Here is a 24,402-nt window from a genome sequence, read left to right as displayed (position 1 = left end):
TGGGGGTAATTATAAGGCCCCAGGGCTTGAAAATTCAACAGAAATAAAGATGGTGGGCAAAGTGCACATTTTCTGACAACAACAGACCTAACATACATTAAACAATTTTATTTACCCACAGAGAGCAGTAAAAATAAGCTCACTTACAATGAAACCTATTTGTATCTGAGGATATTCCCTAAGATCAATAGCTTTTACCAAACAAATAGAATGTTTGGCTTGGATGATGCAATGTTTGAGGCAGTTTCCCTATCCTTTTCTCTTATTCAAAATGAACAGTACATTCCTATCCAGGTCTGCTCAGACACCCAGGGTGCTAGTGAATGGCAGTACAGACTCCTCAGTGACTGAGCAACCAATATCCTGGAGTTTAAAAAGAACATTTTGTAATGAAAAGTTCTTCTATCAATAGACTATTTGCTTGAGTTGTTTTCATAGTTGCAACTGACACTTTGTTGGAGACCAAAATTTCTTCTATATTAGCTCTAAGGTTACTCAAGTTAGGTAGGGTAAGACAGAGGAAGAAGAATGTAAGAAAGTACAAGAAATTAGATATTAAAAGACAGAAATAGCATAGTTGTAAAAATTATGTGGGTAATAGGCATTAGAAAAAAATGTAAGGGGTTTGAGAGATGGCTTGGTAGTTAAGAGCACTTGGTGCTATTGTAGAGGACCTGGCTTTGATTCTCAGCATCTACATGGCAACTTAAAACCTTCTGTAACTCCAGTTTGTGGGGATACAAAAACATCTGACCTCCATAGGAACAAGGCACATATGTGGTGCATTTACATATATGCAGGGAAGACATTTATGCACATAAAATTATACCTCAAAAAAGAACTACAAACAGCTTCTTGCATTTAATATATATTTATGGATGAACATGGTTCAAATAAGAAATTTCAACAGTACTTAACACCTTAATATTGGTAAGCCATCTATTTGAACCATGTAACTATTTCCTTACATTCAGAAAGTGGAAAATAATCTGTATCCTACACTACCAAAACATTCCCCCCCCGGAATATCCTTGCTATATCTATCCTCAGTTGGATTGTAGAAGACATTTAGAAGGACAGCGACAATAACAAAAACCACCAATTCTCATAATAACAACAAAAATAAAGGACAAGTTCAGCCTTAGAATTAGCTTTAGCAAGGTAAACGGGTGGGAGTGGGAGTATTGATTGAGGCAAAGTACAACATGGAGTGACGGCAGTCCAAATGGGTAGCAGGTACAAGAAAGGTCACTATACTGTATGTTTTTTATATATCCAAAATCAAGCCTCTAACTGTACCTATAAGCAAGCAACCAAAAATTTCTTTGGTTAAAAAAGAAAACGGCATCTGAATCTCCATTTAATTAGTTTAAGAAAAATTTTAATTTTTTGTTTAAGTATGATTTTGAATGGAAAACCGTTTCTTCCAAAATTATATTCTGAAATATTCATAGATGATACAATGATTGGCATTTATTTCAAAACATTTCAGAATAAGTTAAACAGATGAAGGTATTCATGATCTACATGGGAAGTAGGAAAAGACAAGATCTCCTGAGTAAATTGGGAGCATGGGGACCTTGGGGGAGTTTTGAAAGGGGAAGAGGAGAGGCAGGGAGGGGAGCAGAGAAAAATGTAGAACTCAATAAAAATCAATAAAAAAAGAGACAGTATCTTATTCAGGTGGTTCAGAAAATGCTCGCCCATATGGATAATAGGTGCAAAAGTTGTCATAATCCTATTATTTTCATTTTGGCAAAAGCCCCAATTTTCCCACAATAAAGTCATGTTTAAGCTATTCACATGGCATACTTCCTTGTATCTGTATTTGTGATGACAAAGTTTCTGAGCTCCTGAACAAGAAAGAACAGAGTTCAAATATGTGACAGACAAGGGCTCTTCACCAAGATTAATTTGAATATAGCAAAAGAGTTCAAATGCACTGTTTGGAACACAGATAAGCTGCTATTCCTACAGTGATTCTAACAACTGAGGTCTGTTAATGTTTCTGAGTTCTTACTGTTTAAGTGCTTTGCCTACATTTTCTCATAATACTAGTTTTGGTTTGGTTGGCACTGGAAATAATTAAGGGGGAGAAATACTTCAGGCTAAAAGTGTATAAATACTGCCTTGTCAGGAAAAGTAATGAAATATGGTAGGGGTAAATGAAAAAATATTGAATAGTGCTTATTAAGTATGCATTACTAAATATGACCCTGAGAAAATTCATTATTTCTCCTCAGTTCCCTTACCAGATACTATAAATTTACAGTAAGGTTAGAAAGTAAAATGTACATAAAAGAATCTAACTTTTTTGGTTTTATTTGATTTACTTTAATCATCTAAGTTAAACATTATATCAACAAGCCAAATAGGTTTCAAATGTTTTTTTAACAAGAGAGGATAGAGAACTAATTCATGCCCCCTCTAGTATTATGTTAGCATCAAAGCCCTTTAATCCAGAAAATTGGTGACAGAAAAGAATAAAAGAAATAGCCAGTGGCCTCTAATTACATTTGCTGGGAGTCAGCACACTTTTGAAAGAGCAATGCATTTTCCACAGCAATCTTTTCAAAGCACAAACCTTACCATGTTCGTTTCCTGGGTTTCACTGCAACTCATCATGGCTTTCAGAAAAATTTCTGAAAATGACATGGGAAGCAGTTCATGATTGCTAACTCATTCCAGTTTCAGACTTCACCATTCTCTGTATCATTCCAATATCCAATAATGTTTTAGCCACTCAAGACTTTCCAAATGCCCCATCCATGCCCTCTTTTACCTCTGTACTTTTTTTCCATGTAATTTCCCTAGATTCACCTTCTCTACCACCTGGACATTTCCTATTTATTTTCAAGACTCAGCTCATAGAAAACCTCATCCAGAAAGCTTTTCTCACCTTCCTCCTACATCTTAGAAAACTCTGAGTAGGGAGTCCCTTCTTTGCTACTCTTATTCTCTACCCATACTAGTCTATAATCTAATTTTTGTCATCCTCCACTGTGTTGTCCAGGATGCAAAATCTGTCTTATTTGTCCCCGCCAGTAGCTATATTAACTCAGTGCCTAGTGGAAAACTTACAAAGACCTGATTAATTAATAAAAGAACTGCCAATATAGCTATGAGTAAAGCAAATGCAAAGTTACTACTGAAAGTGTACCCTTTACCTTATTACATGAACACAAATAAATATAGAGCTGGATGATTAGCTGAGTGATTGAAACCTCACTGAGCATGCTGAAGACCCTGAGTTCAATCCTCAGAATGACAATAAATAAGAAGGGAATGTGGAGTTTAATCATGCTAATGAAGTATAGTAGAAAAATTGAGCAGATACATAGAGAGAAACGAACATCTGAAAATTTATATGATTAAGTTAAAAGAAGGAAGATTGCATTGAAAATTGGTTAAATAATAAGGAAACAAATTAATTACATAGTGACAATTGTGATTATCATCCCTAAAAACTAGTAATCACTGATTTTAATTGTATGTATTTTTAAATTGACATTGTTATACAGATTATCAATTAAAAAAGCACAGCAAATACAAATGTTGACTTTCTGAAAAACCATTAAAAGACCTGTTGTTATAAATGGGGGCAAGGGGTTGCTATCGGAAGAGCAATAGCAACTTTAAAACACCTTTTCTTTTCTACAAATGTCAAGAATCTATTTGAAAAATTTCAAGTGTCTTGTGCACAAGTTTAAGATTAATTCACACAAAAGTCCATGCTCAGGTTGTAAAACTTCTGTAGTATATCAATCAGTATCTTCATTGTTACTATCTCCAGCTCTAAGCAACTTATTCCTCACCTTTTATACCAGATGAAATGGCTCTCAGTGTTTGAACATATGATATTTTCCCTTAATGGCAAACCTGGATAATGTATGTTTACTCATCTGATGCAATAAACCCTCTGGAAATCAATCCACCACTCTACAGACCAGTTAGGCTAAAAACAACAACAACAAAAGAAAAATAAAAATGGACAGAGTAGTGTGGGATAATATGCTTTGTTATTTTCAATCATTTGCAAACTTTCTACTATAAACATCACAAATAAAGCTAAAGAGAGTAGTAAACAGACTTATGGTATAGACATAAAGAAACTATGACTAAAAATGAGAAAAGAGAAATAAAGATGTTAAAGGGTGAATGATGCATTTAAAACTAACAGGAGAAACTAGCAAGAATGAAAGGAAGGGATAATAGAGAGCAATAAATTCAATCTCTTTCTAGCATGTAATTTTGCCATTATAGAAGGACTTCAAAAAATATATGAGTTTGAATTCCATAACTAGCATTGCTCAGCCACCTGATTATTGGGCAAACAGCCTAACCTCATTTTAGATTCTGGTTCTTCACTGTAGCAGATAGTGCATCACTAATCACCAGAACTGGAGGATTAGATGTACAGAAGAATTAAGAATTAGATGTAATAAAGGGAAGCAGGTATCCAAAACACAGCAGTGAAAAGAACAGCTAACATTTACAAGGCCAATTTCTGTCAGAAACTTTAGGTGCTGTATATATTAGTGTTTAATCCATATATTAATCTCCATTATGCCCATTTTATAGATGAGGACATTAGGTAAGTAGAAGTAGCACAGCCCAAAGTCATAACTGGATAACCTTGCTTCAGAGATGATAGCTGTCATTAATAATGATTCTCAAGTTAACTTGAAAGCTTCCTTTCAATCTAACCAAATCATACTTTTGTTTATGCCAAAACACTTAACGTCAAAAAGCCACAAAATTCTGGTCTGTATTTCTACTATTTCACCACTCTTACAAAAGTTAATTTCAGAATTATTAAACTCCATTTCTCCAAGTAGAGTGTTTAATTTTACTTTTGTGTGTATACATGGTCTTATAGGGTGGTATTTGTATGTATTCATGCATCTTTCTGTGTACCGAGGCCAGAAGTTGATGTTAGGTGTCTTCCATGATCTCAACCTTGTATTTTGAGAGAGTTCCTTTCTGACCATGGGGCTTGATATTCAGCTGGTGTGGCTTCAGTGAGCCCCAGGAATTCTCCTGTATCTGCCTCCTACAACACCACCCCTGGCTTTTTACACTGGTAATGGGTATCAAACTCAGGCCTGCATGCTTGCACAGCAAGTACTTTACCGAGACATCTCTCAGTCTCTATTTTTAACTTTTTAATGGATTATTTTTAAAAACATAAATTCAAGGCAGTTTGCTCAATAGTTCTTTTTCCTCAAGAATAGACAATAATCATTAATAAAGCCGGTTATAATGGAGAAGGGACAAAAGGGTTTGTATAGAGCAAGTATAGTACCCTCAGGTTATTTTGCTATTGACCATAGTAGCAAGCCTGGGGGAAAATTCCCAATTAACCTTTTCTGGTTATGTTTCTGGATAGGAGGAAGAGGTAACCAAAGACAATAGGCTGTTTCCACCCACTAACTGTTTATAGCTTAATTGGAAACTATGACACAATGCTCTGAACTGACTATACTCATTCAAAGGTCTCTCTGACTACGGTTTCATTCCCAAAGGTAAATAATTTATTTCAGGAGTTTTCTCCTATCCAATAATTACTGAGGAATTACATACATGGAAAATTAATCTAGGAGCCTGTGTTTGGGTCTTGGGGGCTGTCTTTATAGAAATGACATTCAAGAGGTGGAGGTGGGAAGAAAGTACACCTCAGTGCAATATAACCCTCCATGCTGAACATCAGATGATTTCAAAGTGCAAACAACAATAAAGCATGGACTTTTAGATAAGAGGACAGAGAACTAGTACACAGATTGTTGATATTTAAACAGTCCTTTAAAAGCAAGTAATCCTAACATACATTCAGTAATGTTAGAACATATAAGACACAATTGTAGTAAAAGGCAGCATGAATGGTGTTTTTCAAGGACAAGTAAGTTTGTTAGACTCTGTAAGAGGTATTTTTATGTCTGACATTCTTTTCAGCAGATTGCTATTATAATTTCCCACCATTTCAGAATCCCTTTCTCTGTAAAGGAATTATACATATTTTTTTTTAGCCCTGATTCCCCACCAAGTGGTTCAAGCCAGAGTCTTGTTTTTCTGGCCTTCCCTACAAGCAGGACATACACAGTGACAGAATACGAAACGATCAAATGTATCGTCTTTGTTTTAAAATTAGAAACTAGTGATTCAAAGATTGGACATGAGGCCCTTTCTAGTGGCTGAGGCGGGGATGATCTAGTATGACAATGGGCAGCAGTGCCTACTATCAGGGTCAGTACCCAGGTAGCAGTGTTCTCATTAGGCTATAGCTAACACTCAGTAGCACTGTCAGCAGCCCATTTGGTGTTGTGATCAGGCATCACTGTCAGCTTCATGGCCTACATTTGGTTCCCCTGGCAATTTTGTGAATTCCTCCAAATCCTTGTAATCAACTCCATTTCTGCTTAAATCAAAATGTAACTTCTGATACTTACAATTAAGACTCCTATTTAAACTGAAGAGAAAGATATTCCAGGCAGAAGAATGGCATAAAAAAAAACCCAAGAGTCTAGTTAGCTTAATGATTAAGAAAGCAGGATTTGGGGCTAGGAAGATTTGAATGGAAATCAAAGTTCAACATTCTACTAGCCATAAAAAAAATCTGCTCATTCTATTTAAAATCCCAAAACTTCAATTCCAGCTTAACAGAGTGGGGATAATAATGCACATTTCTTATTATACTTTTTGAGAATTAAATGAGGTCATGCAACTCATCTAAACCTTAGTGTCTGACATAGAGAAAGATCTTCACAGACGACTGCTTCAGTACGACTAATGATGACATAAAGTGTGTATATGGCAGTTGGATTTTACTGGTCTAAAGCACAAGGAAAGGGATGTAGGACCTGAAGACAAAGAGGGATAATGAAGAACTTTAAAATCATATTAAGCAACTTGAGCTTTATGGGCTGAGATTACTTACTGCTTACTCACAGGACTATTACACTACAATATAAATATTAAATTACTAATTAGGAGAATGACATGATTTGGTTTTGTATTATATATATGTTCTCTACACCTGAAGTTGGACCTGATCACTGCTCTTATCCACTTGCAGGTATGATAGTATAATTGTTGAATATCGATTCCCCACACACGGAAGCTATTCAATTCTTTTTAGCAAACAAACCCTCCAAAAATTTACACATCATGTGTCAATGTTTTGTGAGTGTAGCTGGATATATAGCTGAAATAATAACTATTCCTTTTCCCGAGAGAAACTAACTTTTCTCTGAGAAGTTCATTAAATAGGGAAATGGTTGTAACCTGAAGTGATTGGCAAAAACCTGACTCATATTTACAAGCATGAGTCTTCTATGACTTTTGTATAGTGTTATGATACATCAGCATCTTGATCTAGAATCCATATTATGCTAATTATGAAAGGTCTTATTGTCAGTCAAGAACAATCAATACTTCCATTTCACAGTGTGTGGTATCGCTTGCCAAATTCTAACAAGAACGACATGGTTGGTCTCAACCGTCTGGTGTTGAAGAAAAATCTCAGTTACTTCTTGATTCTATTTTACATTTTCCATGCTCATGCACCTGTTTGTCCTCATATTATTCTCACCACCAACTCCTCTCTTTACTCCTACTTAGCACCCATATCTGTCTTTGAGAAAGACTCTTTGATCTAATTTTGATTTTTGTAGGAGCTACTGAAAGCAAACATGGATCGGATCACTGCGTATAACTGGAACCAAGTGTCAAGAAAGAAAAAAAATATGAGCTTGCTGGAGGAGGCTAGAAAAGGTGAGAAAATCAGAAGCCAAAATGAGTTTTGTACCCACTTGATGCTTTATTCCATTTTCTGCTACTCCCATCTGCTTTGGCAATGTAATACAGTTTAGTCAGAGGAAAAAATGCATAGACTCTGGAGTCAGGCAGAAGTGGGTTTAAATGATAAGGCTAACACTCAAGAACTCTATTAAGCAGCAATATTATACTCATGTTACAGGGGTAGTATTGACGTCCAGGGAGCTTGAATAATTTGCACTTGTTATATGCAGAGTGTATTTCATATTCTTTAAGAATAACAACACTCTACCAATACAGAACTGAACACATAGACTCTTACTTTCACTTTGTTAGGTCATTTGTGACTATGGCCTGAGACTAACAAAAGATCCCAGAGGCATGTACTTCTACCAGACTGGACAGTGGCTATTCCAGAGATTTCTTAAGAGTCTTACATTTGCATTTGCTGCTGTTGCTTTTTCTTATATGTTTTTGTTTGTTTTGAGGTAGGGTCTCATGTAGCTCAGGCTGGTATTGGTACCCTGATCCTCCTGCCTCTTACTCCTGAGTACTTACACGTGTGTTTTGAAATTAGTTTCTAGATAGCCCAGTGCTAAGCAGTACCAGTACTGTCATGTCTGACAACATGGCATGGGATGATTCTCACTTGAATAATGCATAATCTTTGCGAGAACACTGGTCCTACCCTACATATTAGAAACACTTATTAGAGAAGTTTGATCTGTGACAATGTGTATGTCTTCCTGATCATAACAGTCTTATCAGACTGTCAAGGAAAATGATAAGTTTATTAATCTAGAATTAATAGACAATGTTCTCTCTGATGCTACCCAAACATTACTGATAGGTAATAAAGCAATATTAATAATAATTAAAGCTAATCTTGAGTATTTAGTATGTGGTATCTATTAATCAAAGTGCTGATTATTTAACACTGTCAAACTGATTTATATCATTAATTAATCTAATCCTTTCTCAATAGCATTATGTGATCCTTATATCATTTATATTGATTTCAAAGTTCAAAATTGAGAAAGTACAGTTCATTTCCTAAGACAAATACCAGTTTCTGGAGGGACAGAGCTACATTTAAGCCATTTCCTCAGCATAGCATCTAAGTGTTTGGCAATACATGAGCTGGGCAGATGGGGACCTTGGCTTCTCACCACAAGACTGAAAATACCACATGCCAGGCTTGGTTCCAGACTGCTTTAGGCTTCATGGGTCCCCTTGCACCCAAGAAAAAGCATGTTTGTACTGTAGAAACACAAAAAAGCAAGTGACTGATGTGTATCTGCCTGAGAACACCAAACAAAGTATCATACAGAGTCTTGGTCACTGTCTAAAATAGATTTGTACTCTTTATGGAGAACAGATAAATCATTTAAATAAGGTAAATTTTCCCATGTAGATCTGCTATATATTTGACTTCAGAGTGCTAAATCTACCTTGCATTTTTGTTTTCTTTACAAATAAGTGATCTCATTTATTTCTGTGAGAAATGGAACAATATGCATAGAATAAAATATTAAACTCAGTGATAAAAAGCTTTATAGGATAGATTTCTTCCTGTAAAAATAAGGAAGCACCAATATGTTAATTTGAACATAACAAGCTCTCAATGTTTGATAAAATAAATTAACATAATAAGACCAAAGTTTCTACTTTCAACTTCAGTTGGAAACCATGTCATTTTAAAACACTGAAATGTGAAAGGATGGTATCTATACATTATATCCATACAGAATTATCTCAGTGACAGGGACGGGGAGAAAAACAATGTTAATAAAAAACATTTGTGGTTACCACTAAAATGTCATTATATCTGGGTCCACTTTTAAGCTTTATAACTGCTTATATTTTCTAAAATGAATATATCTTCATATATTTAAATGTAAAAATGGTTAAATAGAATCCATTAAAAACAGCACAACCACGAGCCAGACCTAGTGGCACATGCCTATAACCCCAGAACTTAAGAGGCTGAAGCAGGAGGATCCAAGATCAAGGCTACTCTATTTTCACTCAGAGAAACTTCAGTAAGATATTGAGACCCTGTCCCAAAATCAAAAACAAGAAAAACCCCTCAAAATCAACTGAAATAATACTAAACACATATAAAGCTTAATTTATTATTTTTATTTCATCAGGGTAATAAATAAAGAATAGCACTAAAGTATCCCAAACTTTTAAAAACACAGCATACTTTATTATACAAAAGAGTAAACCAGACCCACTATAAAACATAACATAAATAAAGTCACATATAAATTTGTATGTGTGGTATTTTTTAACAAAGTTATCTTATTCATGTTATATTATAAACAAATATAATCCATGTAATCTGGAAAAATACTACAAAAAGGCTTGAACTCTACAAAGACTTTCTGGTTAAGAAAAACCCAAATTGACATATATGTTACTGCTCAAAAACCTTGGAAGACTAGAAACAATATATTTCATTCTATGGATAGAAAAACTAAGATATGAAAACATCAGAAAATGTGTTCTATATAGAATACAGAATCAACAAAAGAAAGACTGGAATTTAGCTCTGACTGTCATTCCACTGATTAGCTGGACCATTCAGTCCTGCATTTGTGGACAAGTTGAAACAACAAACTAACATAAAAATTAAAACCAGTTAAACTGGATAGGTTTTTAGGCAATACACCAACAATTCAGTATAATAATACCCAACAGCCAAATTGCTTTGAGTATTTGGTGCGCTGTCTAGCTATTCATTATCCCACACACTGTTAGTGGGTGGCGGTTTGTACTATTAATGCTGTACACACAGGACTAGGACTGTAAGGAACACAAAGCCAGATGAGAAATCGCAGCAGCAAAGTCCTGCCATCCTTATTTAAGCAGGTCTCAACGGGAAAATAGGACAGAAAAGCACACGGGAACGCAGAGCACCCCTACTTCCCTCTCATTATTTCCAATAACCCCGCCTACACCTGTATTACATTTCTATAAATGACTGGCAAGGTTGAAGAACACCTAAAAAGCTATTCAGTTCACCCAGTTTCCTCCAGAGTGGCCAATATCCAAACATTTCCTAGAATATACTAAAACAAAAAAAATCACATTTTATGAACATTAAAAAGGAACCTGTGACTATCATATCCTGTTCACTGCTCTCCTCTCTGCCCACATACATGAAGTAAAAGAATCAGGTTTAAAATAAATCATGAAAATGTAAGAAAATCCCTGGAAATATGCTAGTTGTTAAGAACTATGCAAGACTGAGACATGCTTTCAAAATCAGTTATCTCAAGGGCCTAATGTTGACTAACTAAATTTTATTTAACATTCCTCTTGCAAGTTGAAAACATTCCTTTTTCTTATCACTTTCTCATTGACTAAGCAGAATACATTCCTTCTTCCAAATGAATAAATTTCTCCTTTCCTTGGACTTAGTTGTCTCCTTGGCAAGGCATCACATAGAACAGCTGTTCTATTACCAGTATAAAAGCAACCCCATCTGATATAATTGCAAACCATATGGACAGACTGAAACCAAACTTCTAGGGGGCTCTGTGTCTTTAAGGGGAAAAAAATTATAGATTACTATTGGTAAAGACAGTGAACAATGCCATGAATTAAAATACTTTTTAATTTAAACAGTGTTTATTTTAACAAAATAATTTTAATTTTGTCTTATTTAAATTGTTATATATTTTAAAAATTGCAAATAAAAATAACACATCAAAATTAACCAGACCCCAAAACTGTACAACTCAATGAACTTTTATACACACAGAACAGCACTGGGAACAGAAGTTATGGAGCTTCAGATTGGATTTTACACTCTCACTATCAAATATATTTTTATGTATTTATTTAGCTTCAAAAATGAAATATGCATGACAGAATTATAACTAGAAAAACAATTAGCTTTATATCCTCTTTCATAACTTGTGGCCATTTCTTTGCACACAATCCTTCCTCATCTCCTAAGATTTAGCCTTTCTTCTTTTCTACATGCTATACTGTACCATGCATATTGCTTACATATTTACATATATTATTGGCCAGATTATGCATGTGAGGGAAAACATATTTTTTCTTTCTGAAAATTGTTTAGCCATATTTAATATTATACATTCTAATAGTGTTTCTTTATATGCCTAGCAAATTTTCATTATCCATTCATCTGTTGATTGACAACTAGGTTGACTTCAGTTCTTTGCTATAGTGAGTAAAGTAGCAATAAACACTGGGCTGCTATCTCTGTGGTAAGATGTGGGATTCTCTGGGTATATGCCCAGGAATGAAATAGCTGGGTCATATGCTAGTTCTATTTCTATTTTTTTTGAGAAATATCCAAACTAATTTTCACAATGGTTATATTAATTTGCACCTCCACCAATAGAGAATAAGACTTCTTTTTCTCCACATCTTGTTCAATATTTGTTGTGATATTTATTTATGATAGCCATTCTGACTAGGATAAGGTGGTATCTCAAAATAGTTTAATTTACATTCTCTCAATGCATGGGGATACTGAACATTTCTTTAAATAGTTATTGTACATTTGTGTGTTTTTTGAAATGTATATTTTTTCATTTGCCCATTTGTTAATTGGCTGTTCTATTTCCTTGGTATTTAATTTCAGCATTTCTTTGCAAATTCTGGTTTTAAGCCCCTTGACTGATGGGCAGCTGGTAAGGATTTTCTCCCATTATGTGGGATATTTGCTCTGCTGGCTATTTCCTTCACCAGTACATGATGTCCTATCTACTGATGCTTGGGTTCAGTTCCTGTGCTAGTAGTGTTCTACTAAAAATGTTCGTGTCTACCCTATCATTTTGAAGGGGATCACCTATGTTTTCTTTTAGAAGTTGCAATGTTTCAAGTTTTAAAATAAGATTTTTGTTCCATTTTGAATAGATTTCTATACAAGTGAAAGATAAGTTGATTTTAAAGCGCATATTTCAATCCTTTAGACTAAATAAAATGGAGAAAATACCAAATTTCCTATGTTCAGTTTTCCTAAAGAATACAAAGTTAGCCAGGCAATGGTGGCGCATGTCTTTAATCCCAGCTCTTGGAAGGAAGAGGCAGGCGGATCTCTGTGAGTTCGAAGCCAGCCTGGTCTACAAGAGCTAGTTCCAGGACAGGTTCCAAAACTACAGAGATATCCTGTCTCAACAAACCAAATAAATAAATAAATAAATTAATTAAATTAAAAAATAAGAAGAACACACACTTAATCCTTCCAAAAGAACACACACATACATATCTCTGTGTATAATATATATGATCCATCATCTCTACATATCTAAGGTTTGTCAGGCTTCAGTAGGTTTCTTATATCAAGATAGCATCTTCTGCAGATGCTTTCTTCAGAATTACCTCTCACTGATGCTGAGTAAATGTCTCAGATGCACATCAAATTTACTACAGAATTGTAGGTAAATGACTGTGTGATATAATCTGACTTAATCTCTTATACAGAGATTTATCATGCTTATCACAACTATTGTCCATTGTTCTCATTTTATATTTATGTTATGACTACAGAATTGAAATTGGATACAGTAAACAAAAAAAAATCAACTTGGAAATTTCATCAAAAACACAAAGAAAAGACTTAAAATTTACTCACAATTCCCATACTTAGCTTTTCATCAATTACTATTTTGGTAGATCTCTTTCTTGTGTATTTTGCTACCCAGTGAAAGACTTTTAATGACTATATAATAATTCAGAAACTAGTATAATTTATTTACCATAAACTTTTAAGAGTAGTAGAATTCTTATTTAAATCTCTACTGAAAAAAATGTACTCATTATACAAACCAGAGGAGAACAAAGCTTACTGGAGGGTAGGTAGTGTATGAGAGTGAAAAGTTGGGACCGGAGGTTGATAACTACATGAGTAAACCCATTTTACCTCTTGCATCCCAATACTGGACTCCAAAAACACCTGAGGAAGCACAAATACCCACATAGCCCAATTTACAAGCCAGAAGGCTCATCTCATTTTACAAATGAAATTATTTGCACAAGTTGTGAGATTAGTAAAAGGGCCCCAAGTCCTATATCTTATAGACAAGGACTCTGTTTTCTAACTTAGCTTTTCATTCCACGAAAGTCATCAGATTCTCATTTGTTTACTTTAGCTTTTCTTTCAACTAAGAAAAATAGAATGGAAAATGCCAAGTCATAAAGATGAATAATTAATTTAATATATGTGAGTTCTCAGAGTTCCACATGTTCTACTATTATGAGCAAAAGGGAAAGTTAAAGGGAATTTTATTTTAAAAGAGAAAATCATGATTGCATTATTTTCCTTAAGAATCTACGACATGTCTCCTCTTAATTACCAATCACTCCATTTATTTCATCACTAAATACTGAAAATTTAGTTGGGGCTAATCAGTGGAGATATAAATGTAAATAACCTCTTTAAAAATTACATTTATTTATTTATGTACCATGCTGAGTGTGTGTGGGATCATTTATGGGACAACTGTCGGAGTCAATTCCTTCCTCTCCTCTTGTTATATTTATTTATTTAGTGTAGAGGTGGATGAGGTGTTTATGCTTGCTTGCACATAAGAGTGTGCTTGCATATACATGTGGAAATCAGACTTGCGACAGCCAGTTTTCTTCCTCTGCCACAAGGGTCCAAGGGAATAAGCCCATGTTATCGACTGGCAACAATCAGCTGAATCATCTCACTGATCTTTTCCTTTCCTTTTAAGCTTCTTGAGTCCCAGGATTTCCCATCTATAAAATGAAGATGATGACATTAACTCCTTTCTTGTTTAAGAAGTGATAAAATATGTTTTAAATTCCTGACAAGCAATTGGCCATATAAGTACTCCATATTCTTTGCCACAGACAAGAAAGGAGAGGTAAAATGGAAGTTTCTTTTATACCAGCAATTTCATTTGGAGCAACACAGTTGAAGAAGTAAATTAAGATATTTATAAACAGATTCCTATTATTTCTATCCCTAAAAAATATTTTAAAATGAAAAAGAGAAATTAACTTGAGTTTCCCAATCTAGTTCCATTGCTTCACTTGTTATCTTCAGCACCATTTATTTTCAATTATGCCTGGTTTATTATTATTATTATATTGAACCCTATTTAGTGTCAAGGAAAGAAAGATAGACAATCCTAATCTCTAACCACCATCTTTCTGCTAGTGAAATATGAGCAGCTAAACCAGCCAAAGAATTAAACTAAACAAACAAATTCCAAGGACAACAGCTAGAAATAAAAATGATCAAATGTGAAGCCTACTAACTTACCAACAAAAGGATCAAAAGAGGGCAGGAAATAAGCCTTTTTACACTCATATAATACACAGAAATTAACCTAAGATAAATGGAAAACGCTAGATAGTTGAAAATGCTGAGTATTTCAAGAACCATACTTGTTAATTATTAAGTGCATTCTGTTCACTATTAACTTTAATTTTATTTCTACAGAGAAAATTGTCATTTGAAAGATGAAAATATTTGTTTCTCAACCAAATTAAGCCTCATATACCAAATCAATGTAATAAGAAGTAGCTTTATTATTCATAAACAGAAAAGGGAAATTGCTCCTTAAAAGGTTTATATTTGTTATTAGGAAAGTTTCTTTTTCCTTTACTGTTCCTTAGAAGAAATGGAAGGTTGAAAAATGATGAAAACTTCAGGATTGTATATATGACTCAGTGGTAGTGCTTTTCCAGTATTCAAAATTGTGGCCCAGGATTTGATCCCTAGCATTAAAAAGCAAAACACAACAACAACACATATTCTCCATCTTGAAATACTTTCTTCATTTTTTCCAGCACCGTGTACTGAAAAAAAGTACACGTGTTTATTATATAAATGAATTTCCTTATCAAATAGGCTTAATAATCTAAATTATGTAGACTAAAACCAAATCATCAAGAAGGAAGTCAAAGTCACAGGAAGAAAACAGACAGGTTTTGTTCTGCATGAAAAGGGTTCAACCCCATGCACCCTGACACTAAGACATCTTCAAGGACTTTTTGTTCATCTAGAAAGATCTCTTAGAAGAATCAGGCTTTGAGGAGGCACTGAAGGAGGACAAAGTGGTAAATTGTTCACTAGAGAGAGTAATTTGGCTCCTTAAATAACACGGAAAGAAGGGTTGGGCCCAAGAATGAGACAGAGTAAGAGAAATACAAGGAAAAGTTTGCACTGAAAACATTAGCAAATAGAGAAGGAAAGTAGGGAAAGAGTTCTCTGACAGTAACTCATGGAAAACTAGCATTACTAAAGAGACTATTTTGACATAATTTATTGGACATAACTTGGGCAGAAAGACCTAAAAGATTACTGCTTTTGAGTAAATATTTACTGTAATTTAAACACATATGGATCTTGGTACAATCTTTATCTTCTTTATCACAATTTTTTTTTAAAAAAAACTCCTTTTAAAGGTACAAGTGAAGATGGTGTAACTGTTTCTACTTAAAAAAAAAAGAGGTAAACTGAAATCTGTATTTTAAAAAGACTTAAAAGTAGCCACAAAAGTACCTGTAACATAATGCCAAAATTAACAATAAAGATTTTTTTATATCTAAGGAAAGCAACAAAAAATCAAGACCAAGGCAAAAAGTATAGATTAAAGTTATATAAAACTAAAAATATTATCTAACCTTCTTTCAACCAAACAAGATCACCTATCTCTATTTACTTCTCCTCTATAAAATGTCCCTAGAGCAGTAATCTCTCTACCCATAATTTGTCCATCAGTAAAAACAGCTGTATAATACTTTCGTCCATTCTTTTTTTAAGGGAACCAGGATGTCTGGAAGGTAATGCACACATGTTTAGAATGTTGAGATGAAAAGTAATGTACTTTAATTTTATGAGTCTTTAGTTAAATCAAGATAAAAGACCTAGTCAGATTATTTCAATGTGTAAATTTTTAACTATCCAGAAGGCCTCCTGGAAATTTTATTTGAAAGATTCTAAACTAATGTTATGGAGTTTATGATATTCCAGAAAGTAATCAGATGAAGGAATTTCTACACAAAACTAGGCACTAAGGCAAAGAATAAGACACAATAAAATGTAAGAATCCCTGTCTGGACCTAAAGATAATTCAGACGAATATATCCATCAAAGCAAGATAAATCCTAATAAAAAAGATGAGCTATAGTTTAGTATCAGAGCAATAAACAATTATAAAACAAAAAGTTAAAGATGGATGAGCAGCACACAATAAATACCAAAGAGCACTGCTTCTGGGCCTGCTTTATTTATTTATAAAACAGGGGTTGAGTTTATAGCCCATAGATAGACTATATGCTTCTCATGTGCAAATACCTGGATTTAATCCCTAGCATCAGAAAAAAATAAGGATCATAATATATAACTCAGTATCTCACTGTTCAAAGGATTAAATAACTTAACACATGTAAGATATTTTGTGCCAGGAGCAGAGCATGTTTGCAATTACTATTACAATGGTTCATAGCCTTCAAACCTAAAGCTAAATAATGGAAGATCCAAAAATCAAATATATTTTTTTTCTGTAACTTTAAGTAGCAAAAGATACCAAGATTTAGAACAAATACCAAAAGAGGCTGAAGCTTCATTAGCCTCAAGTAGACTCCCTTTTAACAACACCATGGAGAGGCACCAGCCACCCTTAATCTCTTCAGGGTGCTAAGGTTTATACACCCCCATACTTCAGTCTGGCCCTGAGGCAGTAGAAACATAGAACTCACTAGACTCCCATTTTGGCTTCAAAGGAGAAGGCTGTGCAGAGCAATTCTCAGTGTCCGGGGCCCACATGTTGTTTCCCTCTAACTTACTCCAGTTTTTGAGGTATAGAGGGTAGGAAGGCAGACCAGTTCTAGGACCAAGCTCCAACTAGTCCAGGGAAGGGACAATGTTTAAGATGGGCTCCCAAACTATAGCTTTGATGAGGAGAGTGCTGACAGAGAATCCCCCAACTCTGAACGATTCTTAATATCAGCGTCCTATAGTCCCTCTCCCAAGGCAGAAGATTCTGCCTCGGCTCATATAGCCCCTTCCTAGGCAGGCACAGAGAACTATTGACCATAAAATTTTTCTGTTCTCATTTGGCATGGTTGAGCTATTACCTTACTTTTGCCAAATGGCCAACACCAGAGATAGGGCTCAAGAGTAGCTCTTAAATATTCACTATCTGCTGAAGAAAAACTATTATGAATTCAGGCATACTGGTGAGTTCCTGTAATTCTAGTTACTTAGGCTAAGGCAGAAGGATGACTTGAGTCTTTGAATACAAGGCCAATCTAGGTAGCATAGTGAAACCTTATCTAAATGCCAGAGAGAAGTGCTTGCATGTATTCCAAGACAGGTAAAGAACCATGCTGTCTGTCCTCCAATCCCTTCCCTGAAAGTGCATGTCAACAAAGCCTGACCTGGTCAGATGCAAGGTTACTTACAGTCTTTATCCCACTAAATGTGCATGTTGATAAGGAAGTCTTCATTAGTCTGGTTAGTAGATATTGCCCTAGCTTCACCATGATGTATTTGTCAACTTTCTAAAATCTGAAATATTCTCCAATATATCAAGACACAGGTTTTGGATAAAAGACTCTGAATCTTTATCTTTGGCGCCTATAGAGTTTGTTTTTTCATAAAATAAATGTTACAGTCACAAATAACCACACATAAGACAACTCTGGGCTTTAGTAGTAGAGACTGTTGGGATAAAGAAAATATTTTCTGGTTCAGCCAGGAGGATCCTGAGTTTCTAGAATGTTCCTTTCAAATCGATTCTAAAGAGCCAGGCATAGTGGCACATTCAAAAACCAGGGAGACAGCAACAAGAGGGTGACAACTTAGAGGTCAGCCTATCTGACCCTAGCCTAACTAGACCCTATCTTAAACAAAACCAAGCAAGTAAAGAATCCATTTGTAATGTTGCATTCATACCTCATAGCAGTTAGAGATTTCAACTGGATTCTCTGACTTGGCTAAGCAACATCTATTCTTGTAGTCTGGATCATAAATACATAATTAAGATTGTTTATGGGGTACCTTGAATCATATACATCTAATCATCACAAAACTTAAGAGCTGGAAGAGAGAGACCCTTAAGAACTAATCTAAACTATTATCCCTTTCCTTCCAAACTGTTTTAACATCCACGAATTTCTTTTTCCAGTGAGGTAACTATAACTTGCCCTGACTTGTGCTTAGACTTGGTCTGTAGGAACACCCTGCAAGTCATGAACAACCTAGGTGGAGTAAACAGACAGACAAATCTGGTGTAAAAAAGATCATCTGAATTTAACATAATCAACCTTAAGAGCTTGGAAAATGTTTTAGATTATATTTTTAGAAAACTACAATAATTTCTAAGTTCAGATAAAAAAGATGTTTCTAACATATATTTTTAAATATATTATATATAAGTTAAAATAGTCTGATATCTTGATATAGTCAATGAGTCAACAACGTACTTTAGCTGCCAAAAAAAAAAAATCTGTGCTTAGGGAACTAAATACATAATCAGTACTGAACAATGGTAACCACTCTACACTGGAGTACAAGTAGATTATTAGGTTCAGTTCAGTTTTGTTTTAGGAGAGTGACACAAAGACTGAAAAGATTCAGAATAGAGGTGACCAGGATAGTGAAGAAATACAAAACCATGTCAAAGACCAATTGAAGAAGCTGAAGTTATTTAGCTAAGACTCAAAGTATGATCACATCTGCAAAATCTGAAGAAATGCACAGGGAAAGCAGACTTGTGCATGTTCCCAAAGACCAGACTCTGCCTAGTCAAGTGTCAGGTACAGGCAGAGGTGTTTCACCTAAAACTATAGAAGTATTTCTTAAAATGTCAACCCATGCTGGCCTTTAGTGGCTTCTAAGCTCCTACCTGCCTCAGAAGTCCATTTAAAACAAGCAAGCAAGCATTTGTCCTTACCTCAGGGCCTTACTGCTGATTATTACTCTCTAGTAAGATCACAGCATTTCTCTCCACTCTTCACCCAACCAATCCATATAGTGTTGTACTAGGTTTGTGAGAGGAAAGGGCCTGCTTGCTGGGTAATTAGTTTCAGTTTGCAGACCAGTGACCCTGTAAACAACTGGGCCCTAACTGAAGGGTAGATAAGAGCTTTCAGCTAAATCTCCAGGAGAGAAATTCTTACTGATTCATATAGCAGCTATAAGACCTGCTCAACCAAATGATATAGTAAATGGTACTCAGTCCTCATAGAAATGTTGAAATAAAATTCTACAACCGTCTTCTCTAATGGCAGGATATCCAGCTTTGCAAGCCAAATCGGCTTTTTCAAATTCAAATAGAAGTTTACCTCTGCCGAAGAGCTATGCTCACTATCTAAAGTAGAATGGAGCTCATGCTACAATTAAAAAGTCCCACTTAATTATATCACTGTAAGGCTAAAATTGCCTACCAGAAGGCCACAAAGTCAGTCGAGTCTCTGAGAACTAAATATAGACAACAGAATAAATTCACAGAAGAGTATAAACTGCAGACTATTTAAACAAAGGTGAATGACCTCAGTTTGATATCCTGAATGTGTTTGCTACAGAGAGACAACCATACGAATATTAGAACATGGAAACAAGTTCAGGTTGGTAAACATTCATCACCCCAGCTTTGTTTTACTTCAAGTTGATTTGAATTCTATGTATTGATTTGCTCTCCTAACTTTTTCCCATTTTTGTCTTTCTTGATAGAGTTTTGGCATGTAGTCAAGGCTGGTTTTGAACTGATCTTGTCTCTGCTTCCTCAGTATATCACTGTACACACTCAGCACAACTTACATAATTTGCACAGCAAACCTATAAGGACTATGATAAACTTCATCTCAAGGCTGAAGAAAGTGAGAGTACAAGGACTAAGTGACCTGTTCATACTTACACAGGTAAAGGGGGACAATAAGCTGTAATTCGAACCTAAAAATGGACTTCAGAGTCTACACTTAATTACTAGTCTAACTTTAGTAATATGTCAATCTCTTTATAAAAGTCAAAAAGTATTTCAGGTCTAAAAAAATGGCTAGTTAATATGTTCCTTGAAACTGAAAGAGATCCAAATGTGCCTTCTTGCGGGTGAATAATCTGCATTCCTACTTATGCCTTTGCCAAGCTCCAACTACAATTCAAGACTTAACCATCAGGGAAAATCCTCTACCAGCTCAATTATAGTCCAAAGTCCATACCTGACTCCACAGTAAACCACTGAGCCAAAGAATTAGGTCAATGATCAGATCAAGCTAGACAAGAGCTTTAGGCAAATCTCCACCCCAACGCAAAGCAAAGGATCTCAGAAACTTGTCAAATGTCTTAGAGAGGTAGGAGTTATTGGTTGAGCTCCTGGCCCACTTAAGATACAAAGGGCGAAAGAATAGGCCTCTTAACTTTGCCTGAAGAGTTTCACTAGCAGAAGAGCTGTATTTCTTACTGTGAGCGCAAACAGAAATTGGCATGTCAACATCAGCAGTAAGGAGCATCCTAGATTTAAAAGGACAAAAATGGACATCCTTGCTTAAATGGCATTTGCCCAAGCACTGACCTTGGAATTGAGACAAAATGAAGTAGTGCAAGGAAGGGATTTAACCTAATTTATAAACGTGTTCAACCTAGATACACACCTGTCCCAAATGATCTACCAAGTCTATTTACTTGTCTTGCAGAGAAGATATGGATTACAATGTCATTTTTATTTTTGATTTCAGACCCAAAAGTGACGTGTTTGTAAGCAAAATTCACTTTGTATGACTTCCACCCCTGCTCCCTCCCTCCACACACCAGTATCTGTTAACTACACCAATAAAAAGAAACAAACAAGGAAAATGGAACTTCGGAGGAATCCCTTCAGGTTTTTACCTGGGGGTTGACAGAGCACCATTCTGGCTTTCAAACTTTCCCCCCAAATAACCCAGGCAGGATGGCCTTCTGAAGGGATCCCAAAAGTTTGTGTCCATTCTGGGACTCTGACAAAGGCCAGAAAACCCTGTTTTAGGAAGAGGCACTAAGCAGTCTTTCCCTCTGGATGGAGCACAGCACCGGGTGAGGGGGGACAAAAGGCTTTCTAGATTTGGAGGATTGGTGTTGAGTCTTAGCTGGAGCCTGGATCTTCCCTGGGAGTCTATAGGACACGAAGTGGCCAGAACAGGGTGACAGGGGCTGGGCTGAAGACGGGCAGTGCCTGGGGAAAGGACAGAGAGCAAGCAAGCGCCAAGACTCACCTGGGGGAGGAGGCGCAGGGGCTTCGGTGGCAGGTGCGGTGGGCGGGACGCTGCTGAGGCTGCTGCTGTTCCAGGACTCGGCAGTCGGGGTCCCGGCAGTGCTAGGCGCCTGAGCGGTGATGACTATGGGGGTGGTCGGCACCTGGCCAGTTGTGCTCTCAAGAGTGCTGGGCGCGGGTCCGGAGGGTGGTGGCTCGGTGGCGGGACTGCGTCCCTCCTCCAAAGGGGTGGCGGGCGAAGGGCCTAGAACCGGGAAGGTGGTGGCAGCGGGTGGCGCGGTGGGGCGGAGAGGGGTGGTCTCCGGGGAGCCGGCTGGCTGGGTCGCTGCCCCGGCTCTGCGGACACTGTTGCGCGGGGGGCCGCTCCGCGGGGCCTGCGCCGTGGGAGCCGCGGCCTTCGGGAAGGGGTGGCTGGTTTGGTCCCGCAGCCCCGGGGTGGGCGACAGGACCACCTGCCCCTCCGCCCCGCCGCCGCCGGTGACATTCCCAGCCGAGGCAGCTGAAGCGGCGGCGGCCGCCGCGCAACACAACAGGGCGAGGCCGCCCAGGCTCGGCAGGCTCCTCATGGCGCGCTCGGCTCCGCCATTCATTCATTCATGCGGTCGGTCGGTCAGTCATCTTCTCCTCCCTGCCGTCCGACCATGGAAGCCGTCGCCGCCACTGCCGCCACCGGGCGCACCATCGCCACCTCCCTCTGACAGGCGGCCGGCCCCGCGGGCGGGCCTCAGAGCGGAGGGAGAGACCCGGCGGAGCGCGCACTGCCCGCCCTCCCCGATAGACAGCCGGGATCCACCAATAGGAAGCCGCGCCCACCCACGTGACCCGCTCGCTCCCCGGCCTCTTTGTAACGGTGCGGACCAATCAGAGGACGCAGAAGGGAGCAGGCGGAACGTCGGGAGGCGCGAGCGGCGCTGGAGCCGGCCCGGTTCGCGGCTGCCCCGGCTTTGTCTACCCACAGAGCGGGACGCGGGCCTCGGGCACCCGGCGCCGCCGAGGAGACAAAGGACGCGCCCCGCGCGGCAGACACCCGGCCAAGTCATCTGTTCCACTGGGCTCCGAATTGGACTCGGGGCGGGGAGTCCCCTGGGGGCAGCATCTCCGCCCTCCTGAACAATGGGGACGCCGAGCGGTACCCCGACTCGGGCGGGGACCTGACTGCACCGCGGCGATGGGTGCGGGAGGTGGCAGCGGTATATAGATGGGTACTCTACACTCACTTTGTTGCTTAAGAGAGCCTGGCCCCCGCCCTTCAGTGTCAGCACTGCCACCCCCATTTCAGAGATGGGGAAACTGAAGCTCTTGCTGATGGCTTCAGCAAGTCAGTCCTAGAACCCCCAACAGACACCTGCTAGGGGTCTGGCGCTGAACTAATTTGAATGGGACAGTCTAGAGTCCCATCGTGAGCACAAGGTGCAAGCTTCAGGCGCGGGGGAGACACACTCGCATACATACTTTGCGGCCCGAACCTGGGGAAGAATAGGATAGAACCAGGTTGAATTTCAGCTCCTCACCTCTTGCTGAGTGTTTTTGTGGCTCAAGCAGTGTTCTCAACCACTTAAATGGTGAGATGAGAGGACACACCCCATTCCCCTCACAGAGCTGTTGTGAGCATGATATCATGTACAAGAAGGGCTTAGTACTTGACCCACCCTTCTAAACCATCATTAATGCTAACCACTCAGGGTTGCACCATGTCAGGACACTCCTGAGGTTGGAAAGCAGCCTGCACTGCCTCTACATCCCCAGAGATTCCCGCCTGTGGCTGGCCTTGGGGTGGGGCTGATAGCATAGCTTGACCCTGGATGACATTAAAGTCTGGAAGACGCTGGAAATCAGGCAGGCAAACTTACACCATCACTAGGATCCAGTGCAGTGTTCGACTCCGTAGCCTCGGCTGAGCAACTTCTAAATTCAGCCTGGCAGATCAAGTTTCTCTTCCGATGGTTTAGTCCCATCCTACCAGCCTCACTGCTAAAGGCAGCCCTGGCCTCTCCTAGGATGCTTGCCTTTGTGCATGGTTTCCCATTAGTCATTCGCCTCTAACCAGACAGGCAGGGTGAGATTTGTGTGTGAACTCGTGCGTGTTAATGAAAGCATGCATTTATTTGCCTGAATGAGTGGTGGGTGGAGAGAGGATATGTTCAAGCTTGTGTATGAAAGCATAAACACATTTGTTTTTCTGAGATTGGGTGTGTGTGTAGTCTGTGAATATAAGAACTTGTGTAAATTCATATGATATGTTTAACATAATAATGTGTGCATGTGTATCAGTGTTGTGTTTTGGGTCAATCTTCTGTTTTTGAATGTGACGTTGTCTCTGGCTGTGTCTTTATAGACCTATCTATATAAGAAAGGGGGCAAAATGGGAGGGCTATATATTGTTCTGAAGATCAATATTTAGCAAGTACTGACCAGAGTT

General features: G+C 37.8%; 1 protein-coding gene across 1 annotated transcript in view; it reads right to left on the bottom strand.

The window, feature by feature from the left end:
* LOC125412618 (multiple epidermal growth factor-like domains protein 9) overlaps positions 1 to 22,718 on the bottom strand; it is a 106,001-nt gene extending 83,283 nt beyond the window's left edge. The window contains exon 1 of the mRNA XM_087904931.1: positions 21,985 to 22,718. Within this exon, the coding sequence (XP_087761057.1) occupies positions 21,985 to 22,573 (589 nt within the window). The 5' untranslated portion in view covers positions 22,574 to 22,718. The remainder of the gene's footprint in view (positions 1 to 21,984) is intronic.
* Between the last annotated feature and the right edge of the window lie 1,684 nt (positions 22,719 to 24,402).

The sequence above is a fragment of the Myodes glareolus genome, chromosome 3 (assembly GCF_982192425.1).
Source record: "Myodes glareolus chromosome 3, mMyoGla1.1, whole genome shotgun sequence".
Taxonomy (NCBI): Eukaryota; Metazoa; Chordata; class Mammalia; order Rodentia; family Cricetidae; genus Myodes; species Myodes glareolus.
This window is presented reverse-complemented; position numbering and strand designations above follow the sequence as displayed.